Source organism: Homalodisca vitripennis, chromosome 1, assembly GCF_021130785.1.
Source record: "Homalodisca vitripennis isolate AUS2020 chromosome 1, UT_GWSS_2.1, whole genome shotgun sequence".
In the NCBI taxonomy this organism is placed as follows: Eukaryota; Metazoa; Arthropoda; class Insecta; order Hemiptera; family Cicadellidae; genus Homalodisca; species Homalodisca vitripennis.
Window position 1 is genome coordinate 62,828,633 of NC_060207.1, and position 24,802 is coordinate 62,853,434.

The following is a 24,802-nucleotide window of genomic DNA, read 5'->3' on the forward strand; positions in this document are numbered from 1 at the left end:
TTTATGGTTAAACAGCCTTTGATTCTTCTATTTAAAGAAGAAAAATTTGTTTAACTAACACTTTGAAAAGTGGAGAATTTTACTAGAATTTTACACAAATCAGCACAAATTGTAGTAAAACAGCTGTAGATTCTTCTATTTATTATAGAAAAATCTGTAAACTAAGACTTAAAATTATTGAAAAAATAGTATAGTTATAGTAATAAAAGTACTTTTATTACTATATTGGTTTGTAGGGGGTAATTTAAATTCTATAATACTATTTTTTCAATATTTTTTTCTTTAACTTTTCCAATATTTTTCATTAAGATTTTAATATATTTACAACAGAATTTTCGAGAAATATCGTTCACATTATCAACTTTAAAGCTAAAAATTCGCAATAATTAGAGAAATTCAGTAGATTTTCAGGATTTTTCAAAAAACTCTAGTATATGCACCTTAAGAGCTGTGGTTTTGACCCTAAAAAACCGTGTTTTTAGGGTCAAAACCCCGGTTTTTTTTGTGTATTTTGGAAGTATAGTTTTGATTTTTCACCTTAAAAGTGTAGAAGTATTAATTTTTTTCTATGTAAATGGCGCTGTTACAAGAGTTGAATAAGGTATGGTGATTTAAAGTTCAAAGAATACAAGAGATTAATAGAATTAGAAGAAAATAAGAAATACAAAATTTTGAATCTGGAGAAAATGAAAGATAAATTCGGGTTTACAATAATTGCCGAGTTGGAAGATTATAAAGTACACTTACCGAACAGATTTTTGACTGTTTTGGATGAAAAAAAGATTAAAGAATTGAATAAAAATGAAAAATTACACTTGGTTGTTACTGGAAAGAAGACTATTAAAGATAAAGACTGTGTTACAATTAACTTTGTAGAATAAAGATTTTTCATTAAGATTTCTGGATTTTTTCATTAAAACAGCTTAGAAATTAGAAGCCTACAATGAACAGTAAAACAGCTATAGATTCGGTTAATTTTTCATTCGTGAGTTACAGATTAGTTTATTGTCCTTTAAACAGTATTTTACGTTGATTTTCTGACTGTCCCAAAAGTGAGCCAGAATCGGCAAATTCATATCTACTTACATATATATATATATATATATATATATATATATATATATATATAATATATATATATATATTATATATATATATATATATATATATATATATATATATATATATATATATATATTGTTGTACCAAATTACTGAAATGTGTTTAATTCAGAGTAGAAGCTAAAAACACAGTGGTACATTTTAAGAGGCTTGTCACATTGATTGCCTGCAATAATTAAATTGTGCTGCATCCTGCAACATCCAGCTTTGAAAATGTAATTTAAATATATGTATGCTGTACTAAACTACGGAAAGGGGTTTGAAAATACAGTGATACATTTTAATAGGTTTGCCAGGTGCTGAACTAAATTAAATTCAGATGAGTACAGAGCGAGAACGCGCGGACTGCCCATTCCACTATTCTAATACACGGACTATCTGTAGTTGGCAGGAGGGGCCCCTCCATCCCCACTCTTTCTCTCCGCCTCGGTTGATCACCCCATTAAATTCCAGGCGTGAGGAGCTCGTGACTACACGGGCTATCTGTAGTTGGCAGGAGGGGCCCCTCCATCGCCACTCTTTCTCTCCGCCTGCCTTGATCGCCCCATTCAAACTTACGCGCGAGGAGCTCGTAGCCAACACTAACCTAAAACCGCCGCCGGCCATAAAGCGCCATCTACCTAATAGTAGATTACTATAATCAGAATCATTATATTCCAGTGAGTCAAGGGCAAGGCTGCTTGTAGTTACGAGTAAGACTGAGACAGATAAGTCACATCCCACTCTGTTCGGTTCTGGGCGGAAGTTTTGTTGAATACATTCTCTTTATCCTAGCTCAAACCTGTTGCTTTACCTGGTGACCAATAAATTGATTAGGTAAGGTATGAATAGATGAGTTCAATAACATGTTTTATCTACTTCTCCACTAAATCAGGCACATTTTAATTCCGAATACTTTATGCATTAATGGTTAATTAAAAGCCTTCATGTTGTAAAGAAATTGGATTTCACTATTTCATTGTGAAATCTGTATTGTGAACAAAAAACTTGAAAGCTAAATCATAATACAGACTTGCATAACACTAATGTCCTCTGTACTAAAAACCCCAATGGGCAATCTTCTAATATGTAGGCCTACTTGAGACAAAAATATTAATTTATTTTTATTAGTTAAATTTTTGAATTTCTTTATATCCATTTTTATTTGACCTAATTCAACATTCTGCATGTTTAACCCTCCAACTGTTGTTCATCAAAATTTTGATGATCACAACCCAATTATGATTGTTGTTCATCAAAATTTTGATGAACAAACATTCCCTTGCATAATCACTCATTACAGTATATTCCGGCAACGTATCGATTCGATACATGCACCATTGGATTCGGGAAAAAAGCCTAAGGAATACTATAGTTTTATTCCTCTTTGTATTGTAGTTGCAATGTACCAAGTTCGTAGTTTGGAACGTAAAAGATGTGACCGCCATGTTGTCGATGCCGTCTGAGTTGTTGATGTGACGAGTCGTGTTTATTAGTAAGTTTTAGTAGGTTTATTTGTGTTTAGTGTGTGGTGAATTGTTAAATATTGCAGTAGTGCAAATAAATATATTTTAGAAAAAATACATTTTTCGAAAATTTTTTCGCAAAAGTTTTGAGTAATGACAAAATGAAACTTTTTTCGAGTCTCAAAAAAAAAGTTATGGAATTTATTTTACTACTGCTGTATAGTTTACTTCATTCTGAGTAACAAAATATGCAATATAACATGTATTGAAGTAAAACTGTATTAGTAAAACTTTTATTAGCAAACTCTTACATATACACCCTATTTTCACAATTTATGCGCATCGCTGCTTTTTGTAATATAGTGTTATTATAGTTTCATAAATTTGTAAAATGCTTATGTGTTTCTGAAACTAGAATAAATTTGACATAAAATGGATATCTCACTTTTATAGTTTTCTTACTATAACTTGGTTTGCTAGGTATGGTCCCCCCCAAATTAAAAAAAAAAATGTAAATTTTGAATTTCATGGAAAAAAATTTTTAGTCAACATTTTTTTTAAGGCCAAATTTAAATACTAATATTATTATATGTTTAATTTCTGAACACAAAAATATATACTTCTATATATATTACTTTTAATTTATATTTTTAATAAATTGTTTAAAAAACCCTTGCACGAGGCTCGAAAACATGCTGCCACTACAGGAAAAAATTACTGCCAGTTGGAGGGTTAACGATAAACATATCTGAATATAAGAAACATCGTGGGTGAAAGTTATTTGTACAAGTAGACTACCCTGGCTTAAAAGTGTTTCAAGTTTAATAGCTTATCTTCTGTTCTTAAATTGATGTAAAAATTATTTTACTTCAACCCTTTGGTCACCAGTGTCTGAACTACCCAAAATCACCAAGCGATATTTTTAATTGTTTTATAACGCATTTTGTTTTTGCTATGTACCGTCCTTAATTTTTTGAAGAATAATTTTTATTTTGTTTTGTAGCTAATTATATGTAGGTACCATTGAATATATTTAGTTGTATGTTAGTTAACTCTTTAACCTTCTATATTTTATTTTGTTGTCTTAGGCTGTATGTACTGTGCTGAACAATTTTCTAAATTAAAAATAAAAAGCTGAGACGACATGAATTAAAATCAGTGCTCACTTAGTGATCGTTGACAGACTTTTCTTTGACAAAAGTCCAATAAAAAATTGAAAAGTTAATAAATAAATATTTTGATACTTTTTTCTGAGTGACTGATCCATTGGAATCAACGGTTTTCACTTGAATCTCAGTAGTCCGATCAGGTTCAATCAATCATATATTGGTGGCCTAAGGGTTAATAAGTTTAAAATCCATTCAGGAATATTATTTTACATTTAAATTTGTATAAAAATATTGGGTACTTCGGTATTATCCGGAAGCCACTATTTTTGGAATAGTTTTCTGAGGACCTAAAAACACAACATAATTATACTTAATGAATAGACTTTATTTAACTTAGATGTGAAAATTGTATGTCATTATGATGATCAGTTCTGGTTTTCCACTTCCCTAAAAGAAGCAATGTTGATGAAAAGGTTTAGGTTTAGATTAGGTTATCATAAATGTGTTACTAGTAGTACCAAAGTTAAAGATAACTTTTATCAGGACTCATGTGGTTTGAGCTTGAATTAGATACTACCTTGAGGGATTTTCTTTTTTTGCCAGAAGTACAGGGTTGTGCCAAGGCACCACTGAAGCCCGCAATGATGGCCCAGTCGGTACTTTCTGGATCTCAGATCGTCCAACATGATCTGCCGTCGGGAAAGATTAAAAAAACTTTATAATGCGTACATGTGTATTTACCTACTTATATAGCCTAATAACAAATAGATAGGGACATAGTGGCCTTCTCGTCGACTAATAATATTATGATATTTAATTTTCATCAGTAAGTCCAATAAAGTCAGTTCATTCTAAATATAGTTTTTTTTAATTTCTGTTAAGAAAACTTCCAAAATCAGTAGCCTCCGGATAATACCAAAGTACCAAATATTGATGTGTTTATATTTTTGGGCCCTGGCAAGCCAATTTTTAAATTTAATACAAAAAGCCATGGAATTGCAATGCTCCTTTCACTTATGTTTAAAAGAATTGAAATGTTTTGAATTGTATCAGCAGATATTTTCATATTTGGACTCTGGAAAAACCTTTGGCTTCTAAAAAAAACAAAACTGAAATATATTTTGAGATTTAGATGATAAAACACCTTTAATTTGATACTTTATTCAAGTATGTTTTAAAACATAACTTAACGCAGAGACAACATTTTATGAAATGGTATCTACTCTTTTTAACATGTGTAAAATCCTAAAACAAGGTTAAATACAAGTAAAGACGGTGTCCCTGTGTTTTCAACACACACACATACACACACACACACACACACACACACACATACACACACATATATATAAAATATACTAAGTCAAAGTCAATAACAACAAAATTGTTTCTAAATAATTAATTATAGATATTTAAAGTCAAAACCCAGTATCAAACCAATACAACAAAATCATGTTACTTCTATTCTTGTAGTGTGCTGATTGATTAAATTTGTATGGCTAGTAACTAAAAAAGTTTAAATTGTTATAAATAACTTAAATTTAATTTATTTTCAATGTTAATACAATTCAGTTAATACTTAATTATACTACAATTTGATTATTTTTGAACTACATGATTGAATGAATAAAACATTCTTGAACTTTTCTAGCAAATAAACCTCAATGCAAGGTTTTGCCACAGTCACAACTAATCAATTTTTATATTAATATATTATAGTGTAATGGCATATGGTAATAAAGTAATCTAAACAATTTTTCAGCTACTGCCACAATGATCAAGGGTGTGTTGGTGTCAGTGCTAGTGGTGGTGTCTGCAGTTGCATTGGGGCTATACATAGACTACAACAATGCTTTCACTGGTATAGCCCCATCACCAATAATGCAATGGTGGGGAGAAGGTAAACCTAGATTAGATGATGGCATCATCAAACCATTCAAAATCAACTTTCCCAAAGAGGTATGATTACATCTCTTTAAATCGATTTTACATTTTATTAAACTAAGCCATGTTTATAAGTATTTGTGATACATGTATAAAAGTAATTCTGAGCTATTATTGAGTCACTAAATTTTCTTTCATATTGTAGTATAATGATCTGGCAGTTCTTCGAAAATAAGCTTTATGAAATTCAAGTATCAGAACATCTTCCTTGATATTACAAGTAATTAGAAGGTTCATTGTCTACACAGCATGGTGTTTCCTATCTTGTCCAATCTGAAGAAGGGCCGAGGTGCTCATGTGATCTGAACTTGATTTTTATGAAGAGGGATGTTTCTTTTTTTTCTTTCCAGCAATGAAGGGTGGCACCAAAGGCACCACAAAATCCCACACTAATGTCCAGAGGAATCCGGATTGGTACTTTCCGGTGATTAGATCACGTTGAGTGATTTGGCACAAGAAATTATCAAAGAAAATTGCCCCTGGTCATCAGTTTGGGCTTTGGTGCTTTATGTTTATTACATTTTATTAATATGTGAATGTATAACAGGAACTTAACTGGATTAAAATGGTTATGTGTTTGTGATATTTAACCCTCAGGACCCTGTTATGTATTTGATTCATGTTGGCATGGCAAACACGTAATCAATAAAAAATGTCTGATGTGGCACATATTTTATTGTACTTTCAAAGATTTAAACACATTGGCTGATTATCTTATGGACGCTAGAACATACTTAAGTACAGTTTAACATACATATAATCATACTGTTATATTGCACACAGCTTACATGTTAATATTTTTAAATCAACATAAAAGAGGACTGTTAATCCGATAATAATTTTTGGTATAATGCTATATATAAAATAATATGAAGCACATTAATTGTTCAGTGATAGTAGGCCTATACTTGTTATATATGTAAAATGTTTTCTAAAAAAGTCACCATACCATACCTAAATTTTATATCAATGGCAAATTTACAGTATACGCTAATTAGTATAAATTGTTTCTGAAGTTCATTTCTCTCACCTTTTCTTTTCTTGTGGATTCCACTAACAATATTTGGTGTTGAGAGGAAAAGTATTTTTTACAGTTTTTATCATTTTTTTAAATATGGTATGAATGATCATTCAAATATGAGAATAATAACTTTCATTGTTTATGCATCTTAAATTATAATAATTACCAATGCATATAAGTTGAGGATTTGTTCTATATCGACTAATTCTTCCCGTATTTGGGATAAAATAATTCATTTGATATTTAATTTTTATCATAGCTATTTTTCTGTTGCCTGAACTCATGGTTCATTGCATTCATGATCAGACCCTCTACAATTGTGATGTGTAACCTAATAGGCACCATCTCGAGGGATGTTTCTGGTTTGTCACCAAAGGTGGGGGCAGACTTTATATAATTAAAAATAATTTAATAGTTAATGCATTGAGAATATTGTTATTATTATTACTTAAAAGGTATAAATAAATATTAATAGTTATATTCTTCACTTTTTGACCGTCATTGCCCCCATTTTTGAACAATCCATACCTCCTATATTCAAACTACGCTAAAACAGTAAATATACTTATCTGCTGATTACAAAAAACACCAGTCTCTTAAAATGGTTCATCACAATAGAATCCATCAAAAAATATTTTTTGTATCAGTGTGATAGCTGGTAAAATTAGTATTTACCCAGATTTTGTTTATGGAATAATACCAGTTATGAAGGTAGTATTTTAACAAAATGATAAACATAATTTGAGTGTAAATGAGTTTTGTTGTAGTATTAACCTCCACAGTTTAGTTATGGATTGACAAAATTGCTTATTGCAAGTTTCACTATGACAATTTGTGTAGGCATATATGGAGCAGATAAAAATTAATTATTTTTTATGTTATCTGTTATTTTTACATTAATTACAGATTAGGCCTAATTAACTTTATTTTATATTTAACTTATCAAACCTAAACTATCGATATTTACCAAGTTGTAATAAGGATTGCCAATATTTCTACTATCTTAGTTAGGTAAATAATGTCACATTTATTATAATGTAGTCATAAACAAATAATAAATTGATCCGCAAAAATTATTTGTAATTTCTAGATACTAGATTTTTAGACAAAGTATTTAACAAATCTTTAACCACTTTTGTTTTTTTGTCGGTTTATATATTATTAAATTGTTTTTCTTTTGTTTCTTTTTTGTGAAAACAAACCACAAAGAGAGTCTGTTGTATTTAATTGAAAAGTTTTGTGTTGAAATTTGTAGTTGACAGATGATACAGCACTTATCTGATCAACAAGTACTACCACTGTGAGGACTGGTGACTTGTCATATCTCCAACATGGTTGTATAAATAGATACATAACCACGCATTCATTTGTCCTGATATAAGGCATTTCTCATTACTGTGTTTTCTAAAGTAATACAACACTCTTTACATCACTCTATGATAAACATTTGTTTCTATTAATATAATAATATGCACAAATGTTTGTTGGACTATGACATACAACACAAATCGTATGCATAAAAGAGCATGTTGCTGTTAAATCTTCTGTGTAACATAGTATTTACGCTCATTGGCAGCAGCCTATCTTTGCTTGATTCTCTATACGTATCATGTTAAACATCATTCCTTTTACATAATAAGTTTAAAAAATTAAAACAACACGTTTTCAAATAGTTTATTTGAAATTTTGTTTTTTCCAATAATTTGCAAACAGTTAAAAATATATTTGTGTGTATGACTAAATTTTGTCACATAAGTAACTTCAAATGTGTATAGCAACAACTCCAAAATATACATTTGGTTCAATATATATTGCTGATTTCAGAAATATATATAGGCTATTAGTTTATAGCATTTTAATCTTTAAAATAGTGTATGTTTGTGTAACTAAACCAAATTTATCTTTTTATTATAGTTTAAAATAGTATTCTATGTAGCTTTTCATTATTAAAAGTACTGTAAGTATGTACTTGAAAGGCTACATATCTCATAAATTTAAGGCACTAAATCTTCCTCCAAAGTTTTATTAAAGCAATCAGCCTTTATTTGTGTCTTCCCTGTTTATTAGCAAAGCCTATCACTCTGGTGGCTATTTTATCTTCTATCCATCTGTCCACACTTTATCTCGAGGGAGAATTGACATTGTTTTATAAAGTACTATGTGTTTGATTAAAATATATTATTTTACTTTATATTTTTCAATTTGGTTTGTGTCATATATAAGTAAAGTACCATTCTGTTGATGTATATTGATTTAATAATGTAATTTATTTTAATGTTAAAACAAACAATTGTCGTCAGTTGGTGTGTATGAAGTATTACTTCAAATACTGTTGATTTTGTGGTAGTGTAAAGAGAATCCTTTACAACCAGTAATAGTGAAGTTGCTTCTTAATGTAATATTGAAGGAAAGTAATGTTGCTAATGAGTGGAAGTTTTAGGAACAATGTTTTGATGATTATCTAATTACAATGTTGATTATCTAATTAATAAATTGTCTAAGTTAGCTCTCTTTGCTGTGGAATATGATGTACCAAGAAGCTGCTCACATAATTGCTACTTTACCTAAAGCTGATGTGGACTGTTTAGTCTATAGCAGAGTAATCCAAGCTGTTGAGAACTAAGCTAATCCTTGCCCCAATACGGCATTTGATTGATTTTTATTTAATGACTGTAAATAATGATAGATGAAAATAGGATTGTAGTTTGAATTTTATCCTCTTCTTCCCTCGTACTCTGTGTTATGGGTAAGAATGAGTGTTTACACTTAATTTAAAAGATGGCTAACCATTTTCAGTTACTATAGTGATAGAGAAATAGTATGTAACTTCAACCTTAAGACTTTAGGGTACCAATGCACTGACAGTGGCGTGATGTGATGCGACATGAAATTATTAAACACAGGCAACATATGGAATTAAATACACAAATCACATCGTGTTCTGTGTATTTTATTATTATAACACTCAGACCCTATATGTTTCTTGTAGTTGTAGTGCAAATATATGTAATATCCTGATGTTTTCCGTAAATTTTTTGAAAATTAATAAACAATTTTATACTACTCTGAGTTTAATTACATGCCAGTAGACAAAATAATTTAAAGAAAGCTTTCCTGTTTTGTAATTTGAGGAATTAACAAGCTAAAGCTTTTTACATGAAAGAAACACAAATAAGGAAATGGAACATGGTAATTTAGATGAATACTAAGAGTAAACAATTGGATAAACCACTTGGAAAATAACCATTGAAAATTGAACAATCAGTATCAGACGAGGAACAAGTAGTTAGTTAAAGCAGCTATACACGTGAGGCTATCTCATGGATCCAAAGTGCAGTGGTATCTGTGAGAATGACCTATACCATGTTTAATTAATATTGTCCCTCTTCAAAATGCCTGAGAATTACTCTTCATATGTTGTAGCTATCTACACAAGGGTGGAAATATTTGAAAATTTGAACAAGTGTTATATATAAAAACTGTCACTATTTATGGTTTCAACAGCGTGTAAAAAGTGAACAAAAGCAAGAAAAATTATTAAATAAATAACAATGACAATGCAACCAAACAACTAACTTTGATAGCATTAGAAGGACACCAGACCACATGAGTGTGGAACAGGCTTCAATAAATTTACATGCAAAATTTCATTCTAAAGCTTACTTCATACTTGAGATGTATTCACATTTAAGAGCCCTGATAGGCCTTTTATAATTACTGAAATTGGTTCGCTTTTGGCAAGAAAAAACTAATACATCGTGAAAGCTGGAGTTACTTTTTTCCACTTGTTTCATACTTTGTTAACCTGCTTGACAAAACTTAATCGCCCTCTCCATGTTAAACCATCCTGTCCTAATAATTCTACTAGGACATTTTTATCGAACTCTAATATCATGAACGATTTTATGCTACAGAAACTGGTTCTCCACTATGTCAAAAGAAACGTCTCTAAAGCTAAATATCTTTTAAAAAGACACCAAAAGTCTGTTAGTAAATGAACAAAATCAACAACCTCTTTTTGTTGTTCAGTTGGTTGATAGATTCATGTTGCTTTGCATTGCATCATATCACATTGCTGTTTGTATATTTCTACGTTTAGCTACTTCTAACTTTACATTTACAAATTTTTCCTTTTACTTGATCAGAGTTAAATGGTTCGACATGTTTTTTGTTAAATTCAAGGTATTATAAACATAATTATTGGAACTCTACTAATGACAGATCATTAATTGCACAGCTTCTGGATGATTTGCATCATCGTCTCAGCAACACTCGCCCTTTCCACCCACCACTAGACGATGTGGGTTTCCAGTATGGATTTAACACAGAGTTTCTGCAGACTGTCCTGGACTTTTGGAGAACGAAATACTCCTGGGAGGAACGTCAAAATTACTTGAACTCCCTGCCTCAATACACAATGGAAACTCAAGGCCTGCAGATCCACTTCATCCATGTAAAACCAAAAAATGCAAAAGGAGTACGTTCTATGCATTCATATGTTAATAGTTTATTTAATTGATAAAAGGATGATAATACAACAGGAACAATGTATTTATGCTTGTTATAAACAGACAAGTAATATTAAATATAACTTAAACATTAAAGAAGTCACTTTGAATGTACACTCATAACTGTTATAATTGTGTGAATCCCAAGGAAAATTTTAAAGTTGAATAACAGTCTGACTATACTGACATACTGTTATCTTGGTTTTTGTTCCATAAGAGCAGTGCTAAACTGTAAACCAGTTTGGTTTGTTAATTTTTTTATTATTTTTTGCAAAAGTTCTTATTTTAGTATTATATTTTATTTGCATTTAGTTGATTGTAGCTTTTGAGGTATTGTCATAGATTATTCATAACAAAATCTGAAAAGTTAAAATCCTTTATTATTTCATTTGAAAAAAAAAATAAACACTCCAATAATACACTTTTTATTTTTGTGATGCCTTTCGTGTTCAAGGAACACATCACCAGACCCACATAACTGAATAAAAATGGTTACAATAATAATATAAACAATTTTGTACTTAAATAAAAACACATGTCACTAAAAATACAAGGAGATAATATATAACAGGAAGTATGTCTATGTATACGTAAAAAATAAAATTAAATCTTAATTACATCAAATAAAGTAATGGTGAATTTTAAAAAGGCCCAAGTTCATCATTTACTAGATTAGTTTGGTTTTACTTTATAAAAATTGTTTCATATGCATCAAGGAATTTTTTATTATGGATTTATTTTAATGATTATTTAGAATTTCCGATAAGAAAAGAGCTTCTAGAATGTAAGCTTTATTATGAAAAATAATTTTGATGATTTAAATTAAGTATGTTTGGATAATATTTTATGCAAAACTGTACAAACAAAAATAAGGAAAATATAGTTTAAAGTTTAACACTGTTTATGTAACAAAACACAATTGTTTCCTTCCAACCACTGTTACATAAAGTTTACAGGTGATAAAGCTAATTTGAATTAATATCCTTCTACACAACTATGACATAAATTATCTTGTGTTGATAAAATAAGTACATTATACCTAATGTGTAACCCCACACAAAAGATAAACTCATACATTATTCATTATCAAAACTCAATCTTCATCATCCAGCTGCTTACATGCTTGTATTTATTGTTTTATTATTGTTTTTTCAAGTCTACGTAGCATGGTATCTATTTAGATACTGCCAAATAAAAAAGAAATTTATATTTTTGTTTAATAAAAGTTAAAAATAATATATATTGTGATATTAGTTGAGTTTGCAAGATAGTACCATGACTAACAGTTTCTTGTCAGTTATTTGCCGAGTGAATTGCCAGAAGACCTTAGCCCTCAGCAGGGTTTCATCTTTGTAAGCTTCCAAGGCAATCTTGAAAGTGGTTTTGCTCAGATGGAATCACAATGTAATCATGTAATGCTGCTCCAGCATATGCTCCATTTATAATGTTTTCTGTTACAATAATAAAAGCTTTTGTGCCATACATGATGCTCACAGTGTCAGAGCTTAAACATCACTGCTATTGGAGTGTGTTGCTTGTGACTGGGGTACATCACTGTGTTGTCACTCTAATTATTGTATCGAACATATAATATGATTCAAAATTTCATTTTAAAAATTGGGGAAATTATTAAACATTAAAGAATATAGAAGAACGTTTTTATTAAGAGATGCACCTTAGGTCTAAAAAGAGAATACCTGCAGTTTTCTGGCTGTCTCTATGTTTTGAACTAAATACTTATCATCTAAGGAATCAACTTCAGATGCAAACTTCAAATTTAAGTAAATTACATTTGATTGTAGTGTGTTAATATAAATACTAATATGATGTGATCAACTACAATAATAAAACAACCATATTTATTACTTACAATGCATATCATTTGTTTCTTCTCTAAATTACATATTATTTTCATTTAACACATATAGTCAAAAATATGAATAAAATTATAATAATTAAAATAATGTTGTGTTTTTATGTTTAAAATTGTTTTAATTTAATATAACTATTTGCAGTTACATGTATATCCACTCCTGCTAGTCCATGGTTGGCCAGGTTCTGTGAGAGAATTTTATGATATCATCCCTCTGCTGACTACTCCAAGAGAAGGACAAGATTTTGTGTTTGAGGTAGTTGCCCCATCACTGCCTGGCTATGGATTTTCACAGGCTACAACCCGACATGGTCTTGGACCAGCCCAGGTCGCCGTTGTCTTGCGCACTCTTATGAAGCAACTGGGTCACAAAAGGTACTATGTCCAGGGCGGAGATTGGGGCAGCATCATTGTCACTCTGCTTGCACAGATGACCCGTGGTGATAGGTAAGTACCAGTTCCACTTTGTTTGTAATGGATTCAATTGTAACTGTTAAAATCATATTCTAGTAGCACAACAATTGTTCTACTTATCTAATTTACTTTTACCTATAATCTTTTCAGTGTCAGAGCATTATTATGTGCACTTTTTACACCGTTGACTAATCGATCCCATAGGACTCAAATGGTTACTATTACATTCCACTGTGTTGTTGTATTTTTGACATAATTTTAAAATTTAATTTTTAGCTCAGTAAAGATTGTGCTATATAAACTCAAAATGCATTTTACATAAACTTATAATGTGTATTCTTGACGTTTACCTTACTGCAAAAAGTTAGCTGGCATGCACTTTATCACTTTTGATTTTTTTGTGATCCTGCACAAATAATAGCCGTTTTTGATACCTGAGATGTTTTTCATTACCTTATAACAAGTTTTTTCAGTACGCTAACCTCTAGTCTTTATTTTTTCCTCATTAAAAGTAAATATGAGTTGTTTTTATAATAAACTTACTAGTATGACTGATGTTAGGTTATACTGTAAATGTTAAAAAAAAACACAATTTTGTTTCCTATGTGGTAATAGATGTTGTTCATCACACTCAGCGGTGACATATTGTAATGTTAGAAAAAAAGAGATTTTATTTTAGCTAATGAGCCACTGTTGTGAAAAAGGGGTTCTGAGAGTGACCTCCGGAAAATATTTTGAAAATTAAGCATTAAAATACTTTTGGAACAGATTTTAACATTAAAAAATTAACTATAGAATCATGTAATTTACTAACATGCCTATATTTCACAAATCAATGTCTTATAGGAAACTTTTTCATTCTTTGTTTATATATTTGAGTATAAATCACGCAAAAACTATCAAAAAAGTTAAAGCTAAAATTTTAAATATAAACTTTTAAACTGCAGACAGTATTAAGTAAAATATATTAGCCTTTTTTTTAAATATTTTTAATTGAAATCAAAACTTAAAAACAACCACATTGTTAACATTGACTGTTTGCTGGTTAACTTAATTTTTTTGCATAATTCTTCAATTGGAGAGGAACTCAAGCGTAAACTGAATAAAATACAATTTTATATACTTATGTTAATTTCAATTATTTTATTTTACATCTTGTATTAAGATATTTAACCAATGTGTAATTTGACACAATTACTGTTCTTGACGAATATGTAAATAGAGTATTATGACTATGTTGTAAATAGAAAGTATAGAAATAAAACTTTGAATTTAAAAATTATTTTAATGAGCTATTTTCAATCACTATATCAGCAACTGCTGAATTATTAATATTTTAGTAGCAGTAAAATATAAACGTCAACACGAACCTATAACACAGTAGATCTTTTAAAATATTGATTACAGAACAAATAAATTTTTACCAGATTGGTAGACTTGTTTCTCTTTGGCTGGGGCTGCAGATTTTCATATCCCTCACAAAAGTAAAAGTGTTATGGAATGTTACACTTTTATTAAAGGACTGATATGTAATCAGAACACTACCGATAGTCTAACCCTGAATTGCTTCAGCAATTATCTCAATACAATACCATTTCATTGCAAAACCATGTTAATCCTGAGCATGGTCCTGCCCTCTTTTCGGATTATAAATATGAAGTGTAACTCAGCATATTTTAGCTCTGAACTATCTAATATTCTTCAAATCCCAAGATCCTCAAGAAATCTAATTTTCAGTCCTCAGCTAAACCCTCCCTCCTAGCTTGAGTTTTATCTTTTAAGTATTTAGTTCAGATCTGTCTTTGGTTTTGAACTTGTAACTACTGAGCTTGTGAAGTCAATTAGTATTAGTCAGCATCACAAATCTGTTTTGATGTTTTGAGAGGTAATCCTGGGTTCGTGAAGCTCCTCCTAGGTATCATATGACAACTATCCAAGCTACTTTACGACTAAAAATATTTAGAGCTCTAAGAGAAAAAAGCGACACTTGCATTCTAACATTGAAACAATGATTACAATAGAAAGTCAGATACAGTATGCTTGATTTTGCAAACCTGAGTGTTGGGTATATCCCTGGCCCGGTGAAACGAGTAATCACTTGGCCCCATTTGTTTTGCCTCGACTTTGCCACTGTTTGCAATGTGGTAGTTAAACCTTAATAAAAACGTAACCATCCCCTTGTAAGGCAACCCCTTCAATGCTTAGTTAACATGGATATAAGTGGTTTAGAGGATAAATTTAACAACTATGTGTGTAAAAAAAGAAAATGAATAGGAAAAACTAGCATGAGAAAATGAATGCTATGAATGCATTGTAAAATGTATCTAAATTATTAAAAGTATTTTCTTAAATTTGTTAGAACTATTTTAAAACTATGCTGGTTTTTGGAAGACTGAATATCTGAAACTATAATATCTACATAATTGTTTTAATCCCAGATTGTAAGAAATTTATTTACTTTAAAAAAGTAAATGTTTTTGAAAATGTGTATAATAATAAAAAAAGGTGTTACTCTTTCACAGTAATTTTTACATCACACGGTGCAGTCACTCATGAAAGATGTAATTTTGTTCTATCTAAGCTCATGTGTACATTAAAAATTGAAAACCACCTTTTTTTAAGGTAAAATAGTATTAAATGCTATCTAACATGATTAGGTACTTAATTATTATGTATCATGTTAATAATACCAAAATATTGCCACTGACAGGATTCTTGGACTTCACACAAATATGGCGTATGTTATGCCAACTACTGGAATGATGGCGTGGCAAATCATCGGCAGTTGGTATCCAAGTCTTATTGGTGATGAAACAGAACAGAAGTATGTTTATCCAATGTCTGACCACTACTCCTTTTTGCTAGAGGAATCTGGATATTTGCATCTGCAAGCTACCAAGCCTGACACAATAGGTAACATTAAAAAAATGTATGTATATCAGTCTGTAGATTAGTGCAGTGCACCCTTACATTTCAAGCAATATATGATGTTTTAAAAACAATATGAAACCTGACAGTTTGTATGTCACTGTAAATATGAAATTATCTTTTAGGACAGTTCTACACAGACCAGCCCCATATGACCTCAGCAAATAGGGCAAGGCCTATTCAGCTGGCAATGTAGCCATAAGATGGCTGCCCAGAAAGTACCAACTTTTTTGTTCATCGATAAAGCATTTCTGGTTGTATTTGTTGTAGCTATAAATCATAAAAGGAAAAGTAATATAATTTGTTGATATCAATCTACAGTGACATCATTGCAAACAACTGTAATTGTACATCAATTTGTTGTACAAGAGCTAATAAAGATCTAGTAGACGTGCACCTTGGTTGTGAGACACCTGGCATATTGTATGTTGAAGATCATAATTTCAGTGAGGTGCTATATGAAGGTATCATTGTCTCTGGTTATTTGCCTGTTTCTGCTTACTGTTGTGATTTGCAGAAAAAATGAGGTGTCTGTATATTGGCCAGAGAAGGTTTGGAGATGAAGTCATTGAATGTAACCCATTACTGTTTTAACCTCTAATGCCAGATAGCTGCTGCCTAATTTTGTCGTTGTGATTACAAAATTGCTCAGTGAAGAAAAAAATGAGTGAAGTTTTAATGTCATGTTAGACTTGAATAAAACTATAACCACCGACAGAGACGTCTGATTATCTTAGAAATTCAAATCCTCAAATAAAGAAAGCAGATTTCAAACAGTTAAAGAGATCAAACTGAATGCTATGGCACAGCTAATATTGATCACATTTGGTACTTTCTGGGCAGCCATCTTATGGCTACATTGCCAGCTGAATAGGCCTTGCCCTATTTGCTGAGGCCATATGGGGCTGGTCTGTGTAGAACTGTCCTAAAAGATAAAGTAACAAATATATTAAACAACAAATTAAAAGTTATTACCACAATAACATTACATTTTGGTATTGAAGAAAACTGTTAGCAACACTAAAGACCAAGCTCTGAAGTGAAATAATGATTTCCTCTACAAGTTTACAAGGTATACTTTTAATCATCAAATTACTTAAATCATTGATGTTTATGTCTAAAGTAGTGACATAAATATTAAACTTGCTCAAAAAAGGATTACCTCAATGCTCACTTAGTAATGTTACATATGTTACCTATTATTATTTAAATAGAGAAAAATATTACAATTAAATAGGACAAACCATGAACAATGTAATTTCAAATAATTCTGAGTTATATTTTATGATAAAGTAGTACTTCAAATTGTATGTACTTCAATTTATACTTGGCAAATGTGGTTTTAATTACAATTGAAAGGTTTATGTAAGAAATAATGTCTAACAAAACACGTATTAAAACAAAGTTAACATTTATCCATGGCATTAAAAAATCTTAATTTGTGAAACTTTTATATATTTTGAAATTTGATAATATTGCACTAAATAGAAGTCTTTGTGTAATATTTATTTTGCAATAGATTCATCAGGATTAGAACAGTTTGATTTAAAAACTACTTCTTATTTTAGAAATACGAATGCGCAGTAAAAAATTAAATGCCACTTTTATTTAGCAATATATATTACGATGTATGTTTATCATTATCAGAATTTTTCTAAACACTTCTAATCTAAAGTTTCTTTGGATAAGCCCTTCAGCTGCCTCTAAAGAATTAGTCTAGAGTCAAACATATTAGCAATTATAATCCTTTCTTTTTCTTTTAATCTGAGTTTGTCACTGATCTTAAGTCATATACTTGTATGTCTATAGGTGTAGCTTTGAGAGATTCACCGATGGGGCTGGCTGCTTACATCTTGGAGAAGTTCTCAACTTGGACTGATCGTTCATGGAAGAGTCTCAAGGATGGAGGTCTTCTTAAAAAGTTCAAGCTGGAAGCTCTATTGGACAATGTCATGATCTACTGGATGACAGGCACCATCACTACCTCCATGCGTCTGTACAGTGAACACTTCAACAGGACCCATCGAGCATTGGGCTTTGACCAGTATGTCATTCGTTTTATTCATAAATACTGTTTATTTAAGGTGTTATAATCTTGATGTTCAAGAAAACAGAGCCTATCTGTACCTCATCCTTCAAATTTTATCTTAAAAACTTTCTATAGTTTTACCCAATAGCTCTTCTTCTAATACGAGGTGGTATCCTAAAGTTCCTGGACTGTACTCGCCATATTTTGACAACTGTACAACTGTGCTATAGCCGCAATAGCTGCTAAGTCATTGTGCCGAGTTTCATTGTTATGAGTGGTTAGGTTATGTCTAACCAAATCACCAACGAAAACTTTTGCAAGGGTTCAAGGAGCTTTTGAAAAACATTTACTGAGCAGAACATAGGTTTTTCATAGGTACAATTGTTTCAAGGCTGGCAGAACTTCAATTGAATATGGTCATCGTTCAGGATGCCCTTCCACGAGCAAAACAGATGAAATTGTTGGAAAAATTCGGCACCTCATTCATTAATAAACACTGTTGTCAGACAATAAATAATTACTTATGTAGTAGTGTCGGTATTAGCTATGGAAGCTGTCAAGAAATTTTAACAGAAAATATAAGCATGCATTGAGTTGCCACAAAATTTGTACGGCGGCTTTTGACTGTCGATCAGCGACGTGTTGATGTGTGCAGTGAACTCAAAGTGACATCTGAAAATGATCCCACATCCATATTCAGGATCATAACTAGTGATGAAAGTTGGCTTTATGGTTATGATCCAGAAACAAAACAGCAGTCATCAGCGTGTAAAAGTTCACAATCACTAAGATTGAATAAGCAATACAAGTGAGAAGTGCAACAAAAACAATGCTTGTGATTTAAAAAAATGTAAGGTATTGTCCGTTGTGAGTTCATGCCACCTGGTGTTACAGTAAATTCTGATTTTTATTGTGATGTTTTGATGCATTGGAGGGAAAATGTGCGTCAAAGAGGCCTGATTTGTTTAACCCTTTAACGAGTATAGGTGTTTGTTACAAAATAGTATTGACGTTCCAGAACGTCATATTAAAAATCATGTGAAAATAGTAAGGATGTTCTAGAACGTCAATGAATTATGACATATTACAAGTACTAGCGCTTATGTTTTTCCTCTATGGAAGAAATCCGCCCACTGTTCCTAACCTTAAATAACTGAGTGCAGTTTCCCGTGTAAATACTGTCAGCTGCTTTCAACTACAGAGTGGCTGTAAAGGTTTTTTCCGCATACGGATTCCCGCGATTTCTACTGTTAACAGCAATTTCTACAGTCGCATTCTGTTGCTACGCTGTAAACATTCACTTTGTGCAGTTTCTTCTACAATGATGAAATATTGTAGTTTATTGTTCTCAAGTCAGTTTCCTTTTGTGTTGTGAAATGGATCCAGAACGTAACTTACGTAGTGACGACATAAGAAGGGGGCTGTACGAGTGGAGTGAAGGAGATCAAATCTCAGACAATAACAATGACGTTTTAGGCTCCGACAATGAGAATGTGTTTGGTGATAGTGGGGATGAACAAGATGAAACCGCAGAAGATATCCTCGCTGCTTCTTACTTCGACAATGAACTTGACGTGGAGATCCAAGAACCTGCATTACCAGTAAGTGATTCTGATATTTGTCCAATTTGCAAATGGAAACATGTTGACTGTTTTGAACAAAAAGACTTTATATTTGATGATTCTAATTCTGGCCTACAAGTTGACTTTGAGGATAATATTGAAAAGGAAATAGATTTCTTTCATAAACTGTTCGATTACGATTTAGTTTCGCACATTGCTTCTGAGACTAATAAGTATGCCCAGCAGCAAATGAAAAATGAGGCAGGAATAAAAGAATTCTCCAAACTCAGACGCTGGACAGAAACAAACCCTGATGAGATGTATTGTTTTTTTGCGATTTTGCCTCTAATGCCCCATTGCAAGAAAAATTCACTAAAACTCTACTGGAGTACAGATCCACTCCTCAACACTCCCATATTCCCTCAGGTGTTCAGTCAGGATAGATTCCTATTGTTGCTTCGAGTATTACATCTTGACGACAATTCACTAGTGGTGGGGGGAGATAAATTATACAAAATCAGAACGGTTATCGAAACCCTACGGAGAAGATTTTTTGTAGCCTACTCTCCTAATAAGAACCTGGTCATCGATGAGAGCCTCATGCTATGGAAGGGTCGCCTGGGTTTCAAACAGTACATTCCGTCTAAACGCAAGCGGTTCAGAATAAAACTTTATGTATTGTGTGACAGCAGTTCAGGCATCGTCCTTGACTTTATTGTTTATACTGGCAAGACCACTGACTTGTTGAATGAAAACGAAGACGTCGGAGTGTCAGCAAAGGTTATCAGAACACTAATGCAACCCTACTTAGGACGTAAACATGTGTTGTACGTTGATAACTGGTACAGCAGTCCCGGCTTGTTCAACTGGCTTCTTGAAAATGAAACAGCAGCTTGTTGAACTGTAAGACAAAACCGGAAAGGTCTCCCTTGCTTACCCAAAAAAATGAATAAGGGAGATTGTGAATTTAGGAGCCAAAAACACATGCTTTGTGTAAAATGGTGTGACCACCGTAATGTAACAATGCTAACAACAATCCACAAGCATGAAATGATTCCTGTGACTAAGCTTGGAAAGACTGTAAACAAACCAAGCTCTGTCATAGAATATAATAAGGATATGGGAGCAGTCGACCGCTCTGACATGATGATATCTTTCAATGACAGTGCAAGGAAATCAAAGAAGTGGTACCGTAAATTATTTTTCCACTTGATTGATATTGTTGTTTTGAATACATACAACATGTTTGTAATCCAACAAAACAAGAAAAGTGGGTTTTGTGACTTTAGACTAAACCTCATCCGACAAATATTGGAAACACATCACACTCCAAGAGAAGGAAGGCTGGTAGCCGCGGTGCCGAGAGTCGTGCCGCCGCCAGCCGCTACCAGAGACCAACATCCACTCTGCCTGACCGGCAGACACTTCCCCCGCCCACTGCCGACGCCAGAAGGTCAGACACGGAAGACACAAAAGAGATGCTACGTCTGTTCTCATTCCTCAAGCAGAGAAAAGAAGAGGAAGGATACGACGTTTGAATGTAAAGAGTGTGGTGTGCCACTGTGTATACATCCATGTCTCGAGCACTTTCACACAAAAAACAAATTTTAGCCTTTGTGTTTTCTCAACAAAAGTAAATATTAGCTTTTTATAGTAATGATATCTGATTTTCATTAAAAATAAAACAAAATTTTTCTTACTATTTTGGGAGTGTATTGTGTTTCACATCCTTACTCCTATGAACAAATGATGTAGTGACGTTCCAGAACGTCATTACTCCTTAAAGGGTTAAAGACCAAAACTGGCTGTTAAATCACGACAACGCTCACGCTTCATGAAAACAATACAGTTTTTAGCCAAAAACAATATGGCTACCATTTCACATTCTGCCTATTTGCCAAATTTAGCCCCTTTGTGACTTCTCTCTTCCCAAAAATGAAAATGCATGTAAAAGTCACCGTTTTGACTGTGTTGAATACGTTCGTAGAAAAATGCAAGAAGTTATCGACAGCTATTTTTTTACACTTTCCAGTCGTGGAAAAACGCTGGGTTCATTGTATCAACTCAAATGGAGCTTATTTCGAAGGGGATAACAGACAATAATAGCCCAGGTAAGAAAACAAAAATTAGCAGACCTAGTCTGGGAACTTTCTGATACCACCTCGTATATTTCTGAGTTACTCGCATGACATTTTAATATTTCTCAAAACCTCAAAAGTTTTACATTTTTTTCTACCAAAACAAATATTTAATGATTTAAAAACATTGTAGGTATTCTCATAAGGAATCTCTCTGCAAAAAAGTCTTGGCTTCAAGGTCAAGGTTTGCCTCTTGAGTATGTACTCTCATCAAGCTGCAAAGGAAAACATTTTTGTAGATTTTAACTTGGAAAATTTAACTAACTGTTTTTTAATTTTCAAAACATTTAGTAAATTCAACATTTTACCAAATAATTTTAAAAATGGAACTGTATTTGATTCTTTAGCAGCTGTCACTTCTTTTATTATATTACTTTTGCTGATAGTACATCACTCTACCATTGTATATAGCTTTCCTAATTTAACAATGAGTAGTAATTGTACTTCGCATGATATCACAGTGACTAGATGGTACAGCATGATGCCATTTTTATTGATGTCATAATACTTTTTAGTTCTTAATGTTTTAATTTTTTCTAATTCAAATCACTTACCACCTATGTCTGTGAATTTTGTTTTTGTGTGCCTGCATAATTTGCCTAATTTTATAGCTACATTGGAAAGAATGCCATAGCATAACATGCACTGTAGGTTTTATTCTCACCAGATAGCACAATACCTAACTTTACATATAATGCTTTACAATGTTTAAGGTTCTTGACACTCAAGGAATATCAGTACTGAAATTGTAACTAGCTATTGAGCTTCAACAAGAAGTCCTACTTTCTTTATTGTCATCGATTGTTTCTCATGATTCTTCACTTGAACTTTTCACAGACACTTTAAATAATGATCCATGGTAAAGGTCTGACTAAAACTAATTTGAAATGTATTTGTAGTATTAAAAGCTAAATATATAATGAACCAAAACACTATGACGACACAATCTTCTACTGACAAATATAAGACCTCAGATAAGCTCAAATAGTCCACTGACAACTCCTGCTCATTCCATTGAGCTGATCTTCAAGCATATGATAGCCATCTGTTGAAAACCGTAATGACCAGCTAAATGAATAGGCATGTGTATAAAGACATTGGTTTTACTGAGCTTTCAAATAGTAACAATGACTGGAAATTGGAAACAAGTGCATATGCCTCCTATGCATTGTGCAATAAAATTGAAATATTTTATTTCAGAGTGAACTTTTTTGGTACAAATGCTGTCCCCCTTACCCCTCAAGAAGTAATAACTGTCAACTCCAAGGAGTGAACTTGTTTATCAGTGGATCATCAATTTTACGAGCCTTCCAATTTCAATCAATGTCATATAAATAACTCCATCCAAGGTGTAGATCTCGCCCTTTCTCCCAGGCATCAGACAACAATTAGTAAACCTTTTCCGTATACTTTACACCATTTGTAAGTTTTAAGTGTTTTATTTTGGAGTACTCTATGCTCAGCATCACTTACTTGTGTGGCAGTGCTGTAATTGAAAAGCAGTTTAACATGCCTTGTGTTGTAAACATTCTACTCTCTCATCTGTTCTCAGGATACCATTCTGGCACTAATCATGTGAATTACTGTATATAACTTTACAAGTGCTCCATTTAAATGAGACTTGGTACTTTTTAAAATTAAATGTTAACCTTACTTGTGAGCCCATTTCAACCCTGATATTTAAGACATTATAGACTGAATTTAAGTAATAGATAGATAGGAAGTTACTATTACACACTATAGCCTTAACCTTTCTGGTCAAGAGTCTTTGATCAAACTTAATTTTAATTTCTTTATTTAGTTATTGAAAGTGTGCTTTTTAAAACATATTTCTAAATATTTCAGGGCACCAGTAAAAGTACCTACGGCGATAGCTCGTTTCCCCAATGAGCTCGCCAATCAGCCTCGATGCTTTTTAGAGAAAAAGTTCACGAATTTGGTGCAAGTAACAGACATGCCTACAGGAGGTCACTTTGCAGCCTTTGAGGAACCTAAACTGTTGGCTGATGATATTTGGGATTTTGTCAGCGCTCTGCATCACAAATCCACCTAGGCCACCTGCCCAAGCCTACACAAAGTGCTAACAACAATAATTATAATCAAAGACTGACTTTTAGTATACATTTCTTACCAATAAAGCCTTATTACTTTGTTAAGCAGTTTATATAATTCCTTTCTGTAGCATAGATGGAATTTTAACATCTGGAGCTGAAATATGACACTATCACAGACTTGACTCCTGGAATCTGGAGTCTACATCTGAAGAGATAAAAAAAGTCGTTGTTGAAGAAGTTCAAAACAAACTGTTTGCGTTGTTTTGCCATCAGACACATACACTACGAAAGAGGCCTGTCTAGTTACCTAGTAGCCATCCTGTGTATTCCAAATGAAGAGGTGTTCTCACTGTCTCTCTATAATGCTTCTCTTTAATTCCAACTGATAAGACTACCACATTCGGTAACATAAATATATATATATATATATATATATATATATATATATGTAATATAAACATATATATATATATATATATATATATATATATATATATATATATATATATATATAAAATAAAACGTGAACTTTTCTCCTAACCTATTTTATAAGAATCTTTACTAAAGATTCTTTATCCAGATATTTACCAAACGATTAAGGTAATTACTTATTAAAGCAAAATAAACCAAATTTTACAGATAATCATTGAACTAAA

General features: G+C 31.9%; 1 protein-coding gene across 2 annotated transcripts; it reads left to right on the forward strand.

Moving 5' to 3' along the window:
* The first annotated feature begins 1,724 nt into the window (after positions 1-1,724).
* LOC124362967 (juvenile hormone epoxide hydrolase 1-like) lies at positions 1,725-24,248 on the forward strand. 2 transcript variants are annotated; one of them, XM_046817891.1, is made up of 7 exons: positions 1,725-1,937; positions 5,438-5,634; positions 10,878-11,117; positions 13,164-13,468; positions 16,146-16,348; positions 18,173-18,407; positions 23,938-24,248. In XM_046817891.1, the coding sequence occupies exons 2-7, from the start codon at positions 5,449-5,451 to the stop codon at positions 24,143-24,145; spliced, it is 1,377 nt and encodes a 458-aa protein (XP_046673847.1). In that variant the 5' UTR covers positions 1,725-1,937; positions 5,438-5,448; the 3' UTR covers positions 24,146-24,248. The 2 variants fall into 2 exon arrangements, with proteins under 2 accessions (XP_046673847.1, XP_046673855.1); XM_046817899.1 differs by lacking the exon at positions 1,725-1,937 and adding an exon at positions 2,538-2,595.
* The last annotated feature ends 554 nt before the right edge of the window (positions 24,249-24,802 follow it).